The sequence below is a fragment of the Nyctereutes procyonoides genome, unplaced genomic scaffold (genome assembly GCF_905146905.1).
Source record: "Nyctereutes procyonoides isolate TBG_1078 unplaced genomic scaffold, NYPRO_anot_genome, whole genome shotgun sequence".
Lineage (NCBI taxonomy): Eukaryota > Metazoa > Chordata > Mammalia > Carnivora > Canidae > Nyctereutes > Nyctereutes procyonoides.
Genome location: NW_026575035.1, coordinates 10,118,660 through 10,137,182, shown reverse-complemented (window position 1 = coordinate 10,137,182; position 18,523 = coordinate 10,118,660). Strand labels below are relative to the sequence as shown.

Sequence of the window (18,523 nt, the reverse complement as noted above, 5' to 3'; positions counted from 1 at the left end):
AGGAAAGAGTGCAGTAGAATGACCACCATGCTGCATTTCTGCCTTGTCCACCAGTTACTTGTCCCATGTGGCCTGCTACGCAGTGTGCAGGATGGATGGCCTGGGTCCTACCTGTCTCCTGGCACTCACGTTGTTAGCTCCTATTACACTGTGTGTGCACTTCAGAAATGTATACACATTGAAGTGAAATAAGTCATCTCTAGGGCAGTTTAGAAAAGGATGGGAAACGCTTGCTTTTTAGGTAGGATCATTTTCCGTATCTGTGTTTTGTTTTTAAATTCCTCTTGGGGGGGGGGGGGGAATCCCTGGGTGGCTCAGCGGTTTAGTGCCGCCTTCAGCCCAGGGCGTGATCCTGGAGTCCTGGGATCGAGTTCCACGTCGGGCTCCCTGCTTGGAGCCTGCTTCTCCCTCTGCCTGTGTCTCTGCCTTTCTCTCTGTCATGAATAAATAAATAAAAATCTTAAAAAAAAAATAAATTTCTCTTGGGTTATTCAGACCAAACAGGGACTGTTAGCAGAGCTTCCCTCTGCTGGAGAAACCATTGACAAGAGAGTGTGTTAGCCTGAGGGTAGGTGCAGGGGTGTCTCTTTGAAAAGGCAAGTAGATAGTACAGGGCAGGAGGAGGAAATGGTCAGTTTTTGGGAACAAAAATAACAGATTAAATTTTGAAAAGCAAACATTCAGGATTAACTATGATCTATGATCCTGAGCGAGCTTTTGAGAAGCAGCAAATACAGTAGCTACTACTCCCTCTTCTGGTAGGCATCGCCATAGTGTTATCTTAGGGTTTGGGGCCCCCCAGTGGGGGAACCATCAGGCCTTTTCTGCACAAGGCTTGTGTGTGTGCATTTCTGATAATTAAAGTAGTTCATTGTCATTCTAGTATATTTACAAAGGTTAGAAAGAGTTGAAGAAAAAAGTTATCTATATTTGGCTCTTTTAAAAATGTCTCTCACACTAGGAAACATAAGGAAAAATTATACTAGTTTATACTGGTGCAAATACCCTTATATGGTTGGTGACAGAATAAATTATGCTGCATGCTTTCAGAAAATCTTTCCTAAAGCAGATAATCTGAAATATAGAAATTTGTAAGCACAAAAATGACTTTGGTACTATTCATACTATTGAAAAATTAGAAATGACTCAAGTCAAGGGGCTATTATGCAGACTATTAAACTTGTATAAGCTTTTACTGACATGAGAAAATGCTTATTTAAAATAAGAAAAGTGAGGGGCTCCTAGGTGGCTCAATCTGTTAATCATCTGCCTTAGGCTCAGGTCATGATCTCAGGGTCCAAAGATCGAGTCCCATGTCAGGCTCCCTGCTCAGCAGGGAGTCTGCTTCTCCTTCTACGTCTGCCACTGCCCCTGCTCATTTTTTCTCTCTTTCTCTCTCGTCAAATAAATAAATAAATCTTTTTAAAAAATGGGATACACAAGTTTGATTCACCATAGACCCAGCTTTGTTTTTATGTTTTTATTTTTTTTAAGATTTTATTTATTTATTCATGAGAGATACAGAGAGAGAGAGAGAGAGAAAGACAGAGACACAGGCAGAGGGAGAAGCAGGCTCCACTCAGGGAGCCCGACGCAGAACTCGATCCCAGGACTTCAAGATCAGGCCCTGGGCCAAAGGCTGCGCTCACCCACGAGCCCTCAGCTTTGTTTTTAAAATGCATATGATGACCACAAGAAAACATATCAAAAAAGGAGTGTCTCAGGTGAATTAAAAGTAACATCCTCTTTCTACTTTTCTTTTATAAATGCAATTTGTTTACTGTGCACATCTGGAGAATATAGAAAACTTGTAGTGAAGAAAAAAAATCCCTCTCTCTATGGAGAAACTACTGTCACTATTCTGGGCTATTTCTTTCCAGAATTTTAATGTCAAATATTTATTTATTTATATTAAAGCTTGGTTTCTAGCAGTGTGAAAGCTTTTGCATCTGTTTCTTCTTGTGGATAAAATTTAGATAATTTTGGCAAATTAAAAAATCCCTAATGGACATTCTCATTCTCATGTCCTTCTACTTAAATCTTCTTTTATGTTCCTTAGGAAAATAAAATTATACATTTTTTTGTAAGATTATCTTTAGGAACTTTATAATTAAAAAAAACCTGGTATTGTGAATGTCAATTTTGTATTTCCTATATTCTTCTTATTAGTGGTATTTTTTTTATTAGTGGTATTAATGATTGCTTACTCAACTCATACGTTTCTCATTCTGAACTGGTTTCTATTGATTCTGTGGGATTTCCTAGATAACTAATGATCTATATGTGATGGTCATTTTGTTCCCTCCTTTCCAATGGTTATGTGGCTCCCACATTCCTTGTCCTTGTGCTCCCACTTTAGAAAGATGTAGCAGAGCTTCCGGGCCGGCTCCTCGTGCCTCCATGATTCTGGTAACACTCCCAAGTTTGTGCCAAGTGCGCTGCTCTTTAACCATAGCTCTTTAGTGATCTGATCTGTGGTAGTCTAAAATCTTTTTCTCTCTGAGTACTTTTGAAATTGGGACAAAGAACTCAGAAATTGGGGCATTGCCACCAAATCATTGTAACGACGGGGAGAAAGTCAAAAAACTCTTGATGAGGTAGCCCCAGCTGTCCTGGCTCCTTCATTTTTTTTTGAGTTCGAGTTGCTCAACTGCTTTATTCTCTTAAAGCTCTTTGCTGTTTTTTTTCTCTCTCTTTCTCTTGTGTGTGCGTGTGTTAACTGGATTGTTCCAACTGTTGCCATCAAAAGAAAACACTAGTGTTAAAATCAACTGAAACCTGATGGTGAGTTTTCATGCAACATAACATGTCTCAATTTAAATATTCCTTTTCCTTGGAACTCAGAAGGTTCAAGGCATTGTTCCAGCTCCAACAGCACAGCTTTCACAGCCCCAGGCTCCAGAGGACCATACTGGTGCTGTTTCAGAGCCCCCACCCACTCAGATAGTTTTGCCTTCCTAACTCCCAGACAGCTCAGACCTCCAGGGCTGGCCACTGCAGACTTCCTGGAGTGGCCCTTGACCTTTTTAATGTCCATTTGACTCAGGCAAAGGATCTATAAGCCTTATCTACAGGTGACATATTTAGAGTTGTCACAATTTGACATCCCCATTCCTATTGGAATTCTACTGACAATTTTATTTGTCAATTATACCTCAGTAAAGCTGGAAAAAAATATATAATTGGAAAAGAGTGCCTTAAAAAAAGAAGAGAATGCACTTGCCAAATCATTGGCTGCATGCCTGTGCCTGATGTCTTGTCCATCTGCTACAGCCGCCAATACCATGTCCAGCACAGAGGCTGCAATAAAAATTTAAAGTAGTTAAATCTGTGGTCGTCTGGTCGCTCTCCAGGCTGCATCATGAGGGGCCTGTCGAATTACAGGACCACTGTCCTGCGTCCTTCAGGTCTTTTTTTAAATTTTTTATTTATTTTTTATTTTATTTATGATAGTCACACAGAAAGAGAGAGAAAGGCAGAGACATAGGCAGAGGGAGAAGCAGGCCCCATGCACCGGGAGCCCGATGTGGGATTCGATCCCAGGTCTCCAGGATCGCGCTCTGGGCCAAAAGCAGGCGCCAAACCGCTGCGCCACTCAGGGATCCCCCCCTTTTTTTTTTTAATCTTCAGGTCTTATTAATAGTAGTGTTCATCTCCATAATCCGTCTTCCTCCCAAAGCAATATTGTTTTTGAATTGTCTTAGTGGAAGGGCAGTTTTGCAGCATCCATTTGGCTTTCTCCCTAGGCCAGTTTTCCAATGGGGGTCGTTCCACCTTGTCAAGTATATAATTTGCTGTTGTACACATGGAGGCTGGGGAAACACCCACTTAGTGGGCCCATGGAACCAATGGGCTGGCTGTGAGTGGGACTTCATTTAGCCAGGACTCTCTTGATTCCTTGGCCTCTTACAGGGGCTCAGGATGATGTTTGTTTTCAGGTATTTGTGTCGACTCAGATCCTGGGTCAATGGTCCTCCAGTGACTGCTCGTTCCCTTTCTCCCAGTGTATAGTCACCTGTAGCTCCCTTAGGGAAAGACTGAGGAATGGCCATGGTATGCATACTTGCCATAGTCTTGCAGGGTTCTTACTCCTAAGGACTTGGTCACCTCTTCAGTCACTGCATTTTGGATTTCTGAGTTGGTTCAGGTCTGAGAACTGAACAAATTTTTTGAGGAGCCTGCATTCAGGCCATTGCTCCTTCATTCTTTCCTTTTTGACTATAGATGTTTAGCCAATAATAGTTCTTGGTAGAGAAGAGTGGGTTGCCTCTGCAAACCCAGAAGGTTCAGGGGACTTCGAAGTCAGGAGCAACCATCTACATATTTCCACCCATGTTTTAGGGTCCCAGGTTTTCCCAACCAGGGCCATGTCTGTCGCATAACTAACATGCCTTAGTTGAGCATTTAAACCTTAACAATGAGGACTTTAGCCTGCCACTCAGCTGTCTGCTGCTCCACTGCAGGAGAGAGGAGCCTCCTTGGGTGCTGCCACAGGGGCCCTGTGGGCTCATAGTGTTAATTATTCCTTAACAGCCCTCAGCCTCATTGTCCTCCTGCCAGGCATCAACCCATCCTGGCATCATCAGCCTTCTCCACTGTCTTTATGGGCTTTCTCTGCCCTGTGTCTTTCAAATGTCCTGCATCATCCCACCTGCCACAGCGTTCCCCTTCACATTTCCTAGGTCCCCACCAGTGAAATCCTTAACAACTGAGTCATCACCTTGTGCCAGGGACTATCTGTGCCATACTTACTGACCAAGATGACATTCTCTTCCACCGGCCTCAAGTGAGCCAGGCCCAGTTCCCATCTTAACTGTCTGCTTTCTTGGTTCATTTGTGTTAGTCTGCAGCCTCCAAGAAGCAGTTGCCAAAATAAGATTAGATGGGATTTGTTAGGTGACATGCCTGTGAGGGAAGGTAGGGGGATTCCAGGGCAGGCTAGAAGAGCTGTGTGACCAGGAAGGTTAGGTGAAAGTCCTGGAGTGCAGTGCAATTCTAATATAGCATGGAAAGGCCGATATAGTGTTCTAGAAGCCAGATTACTCATTGGAGCAGTTCCAGCTCCCAAGGGTGGCCTGTCTTACTCCGACTTGCTCTGTCATTGGCTGGGAGTTGCCTGTGGGAAGTGTGCAGTAAGCCGGGCCCTCAGGTGACCACTTTGCCCTGCACAGGAGATCTGAGGGGCATGCATGTTCAAATCAGTGTTTCCTTAGGAATACTGTGATCCCATGGAATGCCTGGATGGCTCAGCAGCTGAGGGTCCGCCTTTGGCTCAGGGCATGATCCTGGAGTTCCATATCGGGCTCCTGGCATGTGCCTGCCTCTCCCTCTGCCTATGTCTCTGCCTCTCTCTTTCTCTCTCATGAATAAATAAAATCTTAAAAAAAAAAAAAGGAATACCATGATCCTTAGCTATGCACTCATGTTTTACAAGGAGGCAGTAAAAAATGGAAGCTCAGTGTATGTGAGCAGGATTGTTATTTGTGGGCTTTACTATAAGGTGACACTGTTTTTTTTTCCTGGGGAAACCACAGATGTTAGTACCTGTAGATTTTTCCTTTGTGGCTGCTAGATTTTAGGTGACCAGACTGGACAGTGTTCAGGAAACTAATATGGTGAAGAGGGATTGACATTTTTTTTTTTAAAGATTTTGTTTATTTATTCATAAGAGACACACAGAGAGAGTCAGAGACATAGGCAGAGGGAGGAGAAGCAGGCTCCATGCTGGGAGCCCGATGTGAGACTCAATCCCGGGGCTCCAGGATCACGCCCTGAGCGAAGGCAGATGCTTAACCGCTGAGCCACCCAGGCATTCCATTATTGACATTTTATTTTATTTACTTATTTTAAAAGATTTAATTTATTTATTCATGAGAAACACACAGAGAGAGAGGCAGAGACACAGGCAGAGGGAGAAGCAGGCTCCATGCAGGGAGCCCAATGTAGTACTCAAACCCTGGTCTCCAGGATCACGCCCTGGGCTGAAGGTGGTGCTAAACTGCTGAGCCACCGGGGCTGCCCCCTTATTGACATTTTATTTATTTATTTATTTATTTATTTATTTATTTATTTATTTATTCATTCATTCATTATTCATTCATTCATTCATTTATTTATTTATTTATTTATTTATTTATTTATTTTTCCATTACTGACATTTAAAAAAAGATTTTATTTGAGAGAAAGAGACAGAGTGCACAAGTGGGGGCAGGGGCAGAGGGAAAGGAACAAGTGGACTCCCCAACGCAGGGCTATGTGGGGCTATGCAGGGTTTTTTTAAAGATTTTATTTACTTATTTGAGAGAAAGAGAGTGAGAATAAGCAACAAGGAGGAGCAGAGGGAGAGGGAGAAGCAGGCTTCCCACTAAGCAGGGAGCCCAACACGGGCTCAATCCCAGGACCCTGAGATCATGACCTGAGCTGAAGTTAGACAGCTCCACAAAAGAAATTAACATTCTAACTGCAGATCTCACTTAATACTGTTTTCAGTATGACACCATCCCCCAACTGTTCTCTTAAACTTTTCTGCACAATATAATTTCATTCTTCTGTCCAGGTTGGGGAAGTCGTTTGCTTGGAGCAGAGAAGCACATCTGCCAGCTTCTTGACCAGGCTTCTCAAACCCGCATCGGAGGAACCTAATTCCTGAGCCGCTGAGAAGTTCCGTGGTGCAACTTTGCTTGCTTTTTTGCATCACTCATGGCTAGCTTAGCATTCAGCTTTCTTAGGTCTACAAAATGAGTTGTTGCTCGTAACTGCTTTCAGCTTCTAAACCTTTCCTGCTCCTATCATCCTTGTCCTTCTGGGTTTATGCCTTTGTATATAACAGTCTTTACTGTTTTAGTGGGATTTTGTAGTTTTTTCTTCCAAAATTTTAAAATTCTAGTTAGTTAACATATAGTGTATTAGTTTCAGGAGTAGGATTTAGTGATTCATCACTTACACCTAAAACCCAGTGCTCATCATAACAAGTGCTCTCCTTAATACCCATCACTCATTTAGCTCACTTCCCACCCAAGTCCCTCCACCAACCTGGTTTGTTCTTTAAGAGTCTCTTATGGTTTGCTTTCCTCTCTTTTTTTCTTCTTAGTGGGATTTTTTAGAGGAACCTGAAGTTATGGGTTTAATCCTCCATTTTTATTTTTTTAAAAGGCTTTATATATTTATTCATGAGAGAGAGAGGCAGAGGCATAGGCAGAGTCAGAAGCAGGCTCCATGCAGGGAGCCTGATCCAGGACTCGATCCTGGGACTCCAGGATCAGTCCCTGAGCCAAAGTCAGATGCTCAACTGCTGAGCCACCCAGGCGTCCCTAATCCTCCATTTTATTTTTATTTAATTTAATTTAATTTAATTTTATTTATTTATGATAGGCACACAGTAAGAGAAAGAGAGAGGCAGAGACATAGGCAGAGAGAGAAGCAGGCTCCATGCACCAGGAGCCCGACGTGGGATTCGATCCCGGGTTTCCAGGGTCGCGCCCTGGGCCAAAGGCAGGCGCGCTAAACCGCTGCACCACCCAGGGATCCTCCTAATCCTCCTTTTTTAATTGATCTCTTCTATTAACTGGTTTTCTTCACACAGTAGCCAGTCTATTAAAAACATAGATTAGATCATGTTACTCCCTTGCTGAAACTCTCGAATGGTTTCCCAATACACGTAAATTCCAAATTCCTTGCCTTGGCCTATAGCATCTTATATGATCTTGCCCCTGGCTACTTCTCAGGCCTTGTATCCTACTGCATGTCCATCAGTTAAGTTACTTTCTCCAGCCACACTGGCCTTCTTACTGTCCTTTGGATATCAGAGCTGGTTTCTGTCTCTAACTTTTGCATTTGCTGTTTGTTTTACTGGAACATTCTTCCCCTGAGTTTTATCTGCTATGCTTCCTCACTTTCTTATCTCTGACCAAATGATTAAGGGGTAAATTTATCAAAAGGAGATATAGCCATTATACACACACACACACACACACACACACACATACACAGGTATGTTTATATGTATATATATCTATCGAATACAATGTTTCAAAATGCAAAAGCAACGTGATAAAGGAAGAGACAATCATAGTTGGAGACCTTAATACCTCTTACTGACAGAAAACTAGATAAAAAATTAGGAACTACCTTCAGGTTGTTGACATGGTTGAAAGTAAAAGGATGAATAAAGACATAGAATGTTAAATGAATTGTTTTTTTAAAAATATTTTATTTAAATTCAATTTGCCAACATATAACACCCAGTACTCATCCCATCAAGTGCCCTTAGTACCCGACAACCCAGTCACCCCATCCTCCTCCCATTCCGCATGGCTTTGTTTCCCAGAGTTAGGAGTTTCTCATGGTTTGTCTTCCTAATTTTTCCCCACTGAGTTTCCCGCTTTTCCCTTTCACTATTAATGGATTCAGTTTTAAGGGGCCTATATTAATAACAAAGACAATAAGACAAGGAAGATTATGAGAGAAAATGGGTCATTATAAAATGATAAAAGAGTCTGTTCATCTTGGAGAAATGTACATGCTCCTAAAAACATCACTTTTGGCTAACAATAAGCAAAAAGTGACAGGAGAAAGAAAAACCCAAAGCCGTAATTGGAGATTTTAACTAATAGGATAAATAGACAAAATGTAGAGGATGCTGCTAAAAGCAGTAAACAGAATTTATAACCTTGAAATACATATATTAATAAAGAATAAAGGCTGGAAATTATTCATACAATCCCAATCAGAAAAGGAAAAAAAACCCCACTAAAACAAATGCAAAGCACAAGGTAGGAAAGAAGAAAAAGGTTTGAATATGGCATAAGTAGTCTAAAACAAAGGATATCTCGGAGGATGCCCTGGATTTAAGAGGACTTTGAGCAGTTTGCCAAATTCAGCCATATGGCTTTGGTGACGAGCATTACCCAAAATTCAAAGAAGATATACCAGTTCCTCACACTGAAACATTTGCTTTGGATGCCAAAAGATTATATTCCCACTAAAGTTCATTGGAAGTGTTTATGGCTATTATTAATGTTTTTGCTAGATGGAGGGGAAAAGGTTAGCTCATTTAGTTTGCACTTTGTTGATTATGAGTGATACTGAACATCTTTGAATATTTAGTAGCCATTTTTCACTTTCATAATGTTCATATTATTTGCTAATTTTTTAAGAAAGATTTTATTTATTCATTCATGAGAGAGAGAGAGAGAGAGAGGCAGGCAGAGACACACAGGCAGAGGGAGAAGCAGGCTCCGTGCAGGGATCCTGGGTTTCCAGGATCATGTCCAGGACTGAAGGTGGCACTAAACTGCTGAGCCACCCAGGCTGCCCTCTTTGCTCATTTCTAATTCTTTTCCTCACTTATTTTTATAAACTTTGTTTTTAACATCATGTTGTTGCACATTGTTTGCTGTCTTCAGTTTGTTAGAATATTAAATTTTTATAAATTTATTTTCTTGCCTTTTTTTCTTTTCTTGCCTTTTAAAGAATGCCTATCAGTTTCCAACCATGTAATCCCAAATGTGGCCAATGGTTTCAAAACTATTTTTTGGAATGGGTTCCTACTAATCTGATTAGAAATGCCATCTCAAAAAAAAAAAAAAAAAAGAAATGCCACGTCTATATTGAATTTATATATATACCGAGATACCTATCATATATATATACACACACATACCGACCTATCTCTGGGTCTGTTCTTTTATGTACTTAGCCATTTCTGTGTAAGTATTTTTACTAATCAATAGAAGTCCCACATTTTTTCTTCTTCAAAATTTCAGTGGTTGTATGCATTATCTCCTAAATACATTTTTCTTCTTGGATTTTGATTGGGATTGTAAAGATTTTGGGGAATTGATGGTTTTTAAGTTTTGGGTCTTTTTACTTCTGGATTCAAGATGTCTCCACTGTTGCAGGTCTTCTAGGTCTTTTTTTTCCCTTTTAGGTCTTTTAAAAATAAGAGTTTATAGTTTTCTTCACAAGGTCTTTCATACTTTGTGTTAGTTGTAATACTACTTTATATGCATTGTATTCTTGTCATTGTAAATGGAGATTGGAAAAAATGGATTTTTAGTGTGGACAGAAGGTATTGATTTTTGTATATTCTAGTCATCTGACTGAGCTTTTTATTCATTCTAAGAGCCAGTTGATTCATTTGGGTTTTCTGTGTAGATGGTCAAATTGACTGAAAATGTTTTACCTTTTATATTCCAGTAGTAATACCTCATTTCCCAGCACTGATAGTGAGGTCTCCTTGTTTTGTTTTGCTTTTAACTAATACTTCTAATATTTTACCATTAAGTAAGATGTGTCAGTGGGATTGCATCAGATAACCTTAAATAATTTCAGGACACTTTTCCTAGAGGTTTTATTTTTCCTTGAGGTCTTCTCATGGAAGGGGGCTGAAATTTATCCTATGCAAATTTATTAAAAGGCATGTTTTTTCTTAAGAGCATTGGTAGTGTTTTTTTTTTCAAAGATTTCATTTTTTTTAAATTATTTTTTTTAAATTTTTATTTATTTATGATAGTCACAGAGAGAGAGAGAGAGAGGCAGAGACACAGGCAGAGGGAGAAGCAGGCTCCATGCACCGGGAGCCCGATGTGGATCCGATCCCGGGTCTCCAGGATCGCGCCCTGGGCCAAAGGCAGGCGCCAAACCACTGCGCCACCCAGGGATCCCTCAAAGATTTCATTTTTGAAAAAAAAAAAAAATTTCATTTTTGAAGTAATCTCTATAACCCAATATGGGGCTTAAATTCAAACCCTGAGATCAAAAGTCACATGCTCTAAGCCAGCCAAGCACCCCAGGATTGACAGAATTTTCTATTCACTTATGTTGGTTTTAGATCTTTTAAAAATACAATTCCAGATTGTATTTACTAGTATTTCATGTAGTTTATGATCTAGGTTTTAGGAAATATGCCTGTATCATTTATCAACTTTGTTAATAGTTGATATTAACAAATCAATTAAAATCATCACAAATATTCTAAAATGTAACATGCAGTCAGAAGTCCACAGTGTTCTCCTGTTTTTGGAGATGGGGACAAGAGGTGGAATAGTCTGGTGAGAACAGTGACATCATCTAGAACCCAGGGGGCTGTATTTGCATTAAGTTACTAGATAATCTTAAGACCTCTATAATCATAACCTCTCTTGGCTTTAGACCGAAAATCTGTGGAAGGGGTCAGAGTGAGGGAATCAAATGCGAAAGTGCTGGGGATGGTGTCGCCTACTGTATGAATATAAGACATGATTAAATTACAAGTCAGGTATTTTAAATTTAAGTGCAATTATGAATGAAGATACAATATGAACATATTAAAATCTCCCAAGCCATGTAAAACCCGAAGGCATTAAAATTTATTAAGTGATGCAATAACAACAGAATTCTTTATTTACAATAGCATTATTTAACATCAAATAAGCAAATAGCATCAGCAAAGCAATATTAACTTGCATAAATGTATTTAAAATTTCTCTGAATATATCTACCTTTGCATAAACTGCTCACACTAGAAATACAAACATCAATGCAGGTGAACAAAGTGATGTTCAGAGTCAACTCCATTTTGAAAATAAATCACAACCTGAAACACTGTAAGCTTTCTCCTGAAGAACCATAGTTAATATATTGCTTAATTTTACCCTTGTATAATCTTTTCATATACACACATCTCAGATGCAACTTCATGAGGAACTGTACAAATAAAACCCACAAATGACAAAGGAACAAAAATGACAGTTAAATGTTTGAAGAAATGTATCATCATCACTATTCAACAACATAAAGGTTAAGTGATGATGCACTTATTCAAAAATTGTACACAATTCACTATACAAATATAATACATTGGACAGCTATGTAGGAATATACAAGACTTAAAAACAGATCTAAGGCATTATGCTAGATTTTAGCATTTTGAGGTTCTTGCACATAGCTTTTACCTGTAGTAAGAAACTTAAAAGATTTTGTTTTTAGTCTATAAAGAAACACCAGGGAGAAAATTCTAATTAAAATCGAAGCCACTACAGTAATTTTCTTTTGTGCAGAGAATGCTTTGCTCTTAGGCAGCATACTACCATACAAATACTAGAAAATTTTAAATTCACACCAACAATTAATGGCTTAAGTTGCATTTCAAAATTGATTGTGTATCTTTGGGTTCTGCAAGTGGATCTGTGCCACCCATTTCATGTGTTAAGCCCATATGAACTCCATTTTAAACACAGATTAAAAATTGCATTATATAAACTGCAAAAACATTGCTTTCAGTTATTACAGGCCATAAGAGATACACGTGGGAGGGGCATTTTTAGTCTTTGAGTCAAACGAATTCATTGTACTAAAACAGCTCACTTCACTTTTTAAACTTAGCACATTACATGAACACTTAAATGAGTTTTACAACCAAGTTAATGTATGTATACTTTTCACATTATGTTTTTCACATTTAGTAATATAAGTAAAACACTGATTATTTGTTCTATTAAACAAAACCAAGTACTCAGTCTAACAAATTTATTGTTTACAGCATGAGAAATACTGATAATGAAGGGGATTGATTTGGCTTTTGCTTCTATAGTGATCAATATGATCAGAGGATTCCTTCACTGACTTTTCTTCTCTTAATTAGATGTAAAGCAAAATCTATTACCTGGTCTGAGCCATAAGAGAATTTATAATCTCTTTTCCTTCAAAACAGTAATGATCACGAATTATTCTAAATTACCGGTATCACAGGTTTGCAGATTTGTCTGAACTGGGATTGACATTAAGACACACACTGGGCAGATGGGTGAACAATCAAAGATACACAGATATTTTTGGACAGTGTTCTAGTGAAAAGGGACTTAAAACAAAGCCAGTTTAAACTCCATTTCTCCTTTGTGCTGTGTGAAGTTAAAGTCATTCCGATTCATGTATTTCTAAAAATCAACTTAAAACGGGTCACCGTAAACTGTGTAACGTGAGCCTCATCACACCGATGAGGTCATGGAGTTTCGGGCCAACACCTGCTCATTTTTTTTCCATCACAACCGGGCAGCCCAGTGGTTCGGCTGAGAAAAGTAGAGCCTTTCGAGGGGGACATGTGAACTGGTGGCCGCCGAGAAGTGCTGTTCCTTGGCCACCTCCCTGTAGTGAGACCCTCTCGAGTGGAAAAAAGGATCGAAATGCAAATTTCCAGAAAATTTCTTTAGTACGGAGCAACACTTTCAGACTGTCTACTTAACCATTTCTCTTTGGGCTATATCTCTTTCTATCCTCCATAATTTGCACATACAGAGAGATATATAAATAGAAATCGGGGTAGTTTGTACATTTTCCACCCTGCCACAAATAAACAAACAATCAAATTTCAAGGAAAAACCTCTCTGTTCCTAAAAAGCCTGGCTAATGAGATATAAAATACTTTGCTTTTTAGACATCAAAAAGACATCATTCTGAAATTTAGGTAAGAAAGTATGTAGGGGTTGGGGAGAAATAGCTCAAAAAAGGCCATCAGTTTCTTGGTATTGCAGTTGTCTGAAACTGACGCCAATTAATAAAAGATTATTCCCCTACCAGAGTGGGCAAGAAAAACAACCATAAAAGTGGCCTGCTTAGTAACATGTAGTCTTTCTAAGGTTCATTAAGAATATAAACATATAAAAATCAAGAATTGGTTCCTACAGCGGCTGCATATCATATAGATTAGATAAATGATTTATGAGCAGAATCACAAGGTTTAGAAAATAAAAAGTCTTAAGTCTACAAATTAGGTCTAATCAAGGCATTGATATCCTTTACAAAACACCTTTAGGAGACATTGCTATGAAGATATCTAATTTAATACTGCAGTACCTCATTTTTGAGTCAATTCCACAATATGTATACCTCACAAAAATGATACAATTAAAACACTTAAGTTCTCAACTTAAATTATTGCTTGTTTACATATAAATTGGATTTTATGTACCTTACAAAACTTCGGCTTAGTCAGCACTGCTAAAAAACAAAATAAAAAACACATGGCGGAGGTTAAATCTGTTGTGATATCTGCTGTCAATTTTAAACACACTGTTATTTTTGCCCATTTTTGTGGGCCAGTGTTGCTGGGGAACAGAATAGACATGCTTCCAAAGCAGGTGTCCTTAGTTTGATTGGGATCAAGTCCTAACTTGGCTCCTCTCCTTGCCAGTAAATGCATTTTTCTGAAATTTAATAGCAATTGATAAGTGGCTGGCAAAACATTTAAGGAAATAAAGGGCTTACCTGGTTTCTGTTGCTTTAAAAAAAATTTTTTTTTAAATGATGAATGAAAGTGGGGGGAAGTGGGGAAGGCCAAGAGGGGCAGGAAAGAGTCAGGACCACATGGGGAAGAGGAGGTGTGAATCAAAGCTGTCTGAGCAATCTAAAGGGAACTTAGTTTGGAAATGAACAATATTTCTTCTTGATTCACAATTTAGGTGAACTAGTTTGATTCTGACAAAGGAAAAAAAGGAAAAAGCACTTGTTAATGTTAACGGCCCTCTCACAGGCTCCTTTTCATCTGTTCGGTAACTGGAAACTCTTTCCCACATGGTCTCTAGAGCTTCTACAAAGATACAACTATGACTTTATTGGTCTTCACTTCTTGGGTGTCTCTGTACATAGAGCGCTGTCCATGGTGTCTGCTCTGCTTTCATCCCAAATGCAGGCTTTAGCTTCTAATACCTTTAGTTTGATTTTTTTTTAAATTCTTTTCTTTCCCCGAGATGAAATCTTAATCTTTTGCACTAGACTGATTAGCCAGGGAAAACAAAGCAAGAAACCAGTGTCTGGAACCAAACAGGAACAGAACAAGAGCATGGTTGTTTTCCTTAGATACATACATTTAAGTACATTCAATCTGACACGGGTATGAATTTGCCTGCCAACATTTACTCCGCAGGAGAGATCTAAATTGCACTAAGGTGAATGCAGTGAACAGACTGAGCAACTGTCTGGACGAGAGCTTCAGACTGTCAAGAGAGGAGGCGGCTCCTCCTGACACAGCCAAGTGGACTCTACCCTAGGAGAGGGCCCAGGGCCCAGGCCCATCTGCTGACCTTGCTCTGGCAGAAATGGCTGTCAGGTCGATCGGGTCAAAACAAATAGACACGGCTCTCCAGGCTGCTAAGTGTTTGGAGCAAGTGAGCCCAGTCAGCTGAAGAGAGAAGCAACCAGCTACCTTCAGTGTCAGCAGTATTTCTGCAGGAAAACAGAGAAAATTGTGAAGTACCTCGGAATTTTACTTCCTTAATCCTTACTCAAACCATCTAGTACAAACCCACTTTCAACAAAATGTCCCTCTTGACTGACTCTCCCTTATGGAGATACTCCCAAGGTTCCGTGGGCTGTCTTCCTGGCTTCAGCAAGCTAAGTAGCTGGGGCTTTGGCTCTTGGGGTACTCTTGCTAGTTTTTGGCTGGTCTGGTTTCACGACCGTCTGAGTGACTGAAAGCTCAGGGCCGTGGTGAGCAAGACTCCTGCAGAGGTATTCGCTGGGTTCGTGCATCTCTCTGTCAGTGCTTTCCTTTGGCTACTGACTGTTTCCCCCCAAGATATTTTATCCATGTAGCAAATGTTAATTATCGACTCTGTGAAAGGTGCTGGGGACACAACCATAACAACGTGTTTCTGGTCACTGCTATCAAAACACTGAGTGGGCCAGGTACACAAATAAATGGCACGGTCCGAGTTACCCGAGACAAAATACCGGTTGCTGTGGGGATGTGTAACAACTGCTGCTGGGATTTAGATAGACACAGTTAGCACATCAGGGCCACTAGAGATGATCTAGTTCAAACAAGATGAGTGAGGAAGTTTCACCCAGTCCCTTAGAGAGACCCGGGTGAACTGCTAGTGGGTACAGGCGGGCTCATTCCTGGCCCAGCGCACAGCTCTCCCAAGCTTGATACGTCAGCCTGTGAGAAGATGTCTGATGAGTTCCTCTTAGAGAACGGTTCATGTACTCTCTACTATAAAGCTGACTTACAGCTTTATTCCTAATTTGTGTCACTTATATAATTTAATATAGAAATACTCCATGGCTCCGACCGAAATATGAAAAAAAATCCTTCAATTTTCCAGTTAGTCTAGAAAAACTAATTCTATTGAGAAGTATTCATATCCTTAGCAACTTGAAGGCAGTATTCTTTTTTTTTTTTTAATATTTTATTATTCATGAGAGACAGAGAGAGGCAGAGGGAGAAGCTCAACCGCTGAGCCACCCAGGCGTCCCAAAGGCAGTGTTCTTTAACGCAAATGGGCATCAATACGCAGCTATCACCCAGATCAGCGTAGTGAAAGAACACTGAGGATGACGTGCATCTCTAGAGGAACACTGCTTGGCCTGGCATCCAGTTGTGTCACTTTGAGGGGGTGGGGAGTCACTTAGTCTTCTGTCCCTAATACTTCCTAGGGTTGTCATGAGGATTAAACAAAATGATGTACATGATATGTTTAAGTACTTCCCGCAACATGAAAAGTGCTTAGTGGGATCCCTGGGTGGCGCAGCGGTTTGGCGCCTGCCTTTGGCCCAGGGCGCGATCCTGGAGACCCGGGATCGAATCCCACGTCGGGCTCCCGATGCATGGAGCCTGCTTCTCCCTCTGCCTGTGTCTCTGCCTCTCTCTCTCTCTCTCTGTGACTATCATAAATAAATAAAAAATCAAAAAAAAATTTAAGAAAAGTGCTTAGTGAATGTTCTCACCACCATTATGATCACCACCTCAGAGCCGGTCCCAGTTAATGATGGATTTCCAGAACACTAGCAAATGCAAGTAATTACAGCTATACTTTATACAGGAGCTATGCAGCTGCCCAATAAACTTGATTTTGGTATGTTTAAGTATATGAAAAATGTAGAGGAATACTGTAAGTCCTTGTAAAACGAAGGCTCTTTAGTTATATAAAATAACTGCCTTTCTCTAAATGGTGTTTTGGTGAATCCACAGTTGTATATTCTAGCTCTGCTTTAAGCAAGGAACAATTTTAATCTCCGTTTCAAGATAAGTGGAACACAGATTCAATTAAGAATGAATCATAGTGGTTTCCAGCTCAACAAATAGAACCAAGTTACCAATAAAAATTCTGAAAACAGGTTCTTGAATCACAACAGCAGCAGGACATATTACAGAAACACAAGAGGACAAAGATGACTGGATCCCCTTCTGTACACACATCAGTAGTATGGTGACAAGTACAAACTGACTGCCCGTTATTACCCATGGATTAGAAGGGATATACTGTACATTTTATTCCCTGGAGGAAACAAGAGTATCTGACAGACTGTTCTCTGGCCTTAACATTCAGCACGAACAAAGTACAGATGGGGAAGCAAGATTCAAGAGGGGGACTGGGAAAAACAAAGTGGGAGGGGCGCAAATGGCCCAGGCTAGAGGACAACCGGCAGAGGTTTCTCACCATGGATCCGGAAAGGTACTTTTGATGGAGAGAACATCCTAGATTTACTGAAAGTTGCCTTTTGTGATGCTGATCTTTCCATTTAGTTTTAGGGAGTACCCACTGGGTTCGTAGACGTGCATGAAGGTAAATACCCAGTTCTACTGGCTGACCTTGCCTACACCTGTACCTCCACTGCCCAGACCCCCCTCTGGCGATTGGGAGGTCCCTGGGTCACTCTGATGCTTCTTGAGTGGTCCTCCTCCCCTCTATAATATATGTCCCCCCTCCCCACTAGCTGTGTGGGCCTGGGCAAATCCCCCAATCCTCTGAGACTCAGTCTCCTCATCTGTAAGTGTTGGGAAGGCCTAAATATCTTCGATGGGCCCGGCATGGCCTCTGTACACTAGAGACCAAAAAAGGCCACTCCCTTTCCTCATGTCAGAGGGTTTCCCCACCTGAGATTAAGTATCCCGTTGCCTGAAGCTGAGGACTCTTCTCAACATGTGGCTGAGTGTTTGCTGTCTGCCTGCCCTACAGTATGTACGAAGATTTCTTTTCCCTTCAGGATCTATAAAGAGAGAGAAGGGAAGAGCAACCAATTTGTTTTTTTGGGGGGCCTTCTCCAATGTTACTTGCATGAAGCCTTAGAAACATGCCACAGGAGAGCCGTGTCCCCTCTGGGGGAGTCAGTGGTGGAGTGCAGGCAGTGGGGACACACACTTATGGGGTAGCCTGCCTGGGTTCCCTTCCCGGTGTTGTGGCACCTGGGGCAAGTCATGACACCCTCAAAACAGGAGTTCTACCATATGGCTGTGAGGAGCTTTCAGTGAACTAATTTCAGTAAAGCTCTTGGCAGATAATTCGGCTGTGCTCAATATCCGTTGGCTGTTTCTGGAATTCTGGAAAAAAAATATTATGGGTGCCTGCCCTAGTACGCAGTCCCCACCGAAGGTGACGAGGGGAGAGTCGGTCCCTGCTGTCACGGATTTGGGGATGGAAATGTGATCCTGGCCCTCACACACCTGCCTCCCCTCACAGAGCTCACATGTGCTCTCTTGTGCTCAGCAGTTAAGCTCCCTGGCACTTCTGGGTTAAAATGGACCACCCTTTAGTGTAAGACTAATTAT

The 18,523-nt window shown here is 40.7% G+C and overlaps 1 protein-coding gene across 12 annotated transcripts in view; it reads right to left on the bottom strand.

The window, feature by feature from the left end:
• Nucleotides 1-11,321: 11,321 nt before the first annotated feature.
• NCOA2 (nuclear receptor coactivator 2) overlaps nucleotides 11,322-18,523 on the bottom strand; it is a 297,105-nt gene continuing 289,903 nt past the window's right edge. For all 12 annotated transcript variants that reach the window (XM_055318183.1, XM_055318176.1, XM_055318178.1 and 9 more), the window contains one exon: nucleotides 11,322-15,198. In XM_055318183.1, coding sequence (XP_055174158.1) covers nucleotides 15,187-15,198 — 12 coding nt within the window. In that variant the 3' untranslated portion in view covers nucleotides 11,322-15,186. The remainder of the gene's footprint in view (nucleotides 15,199-18,523) is intronic.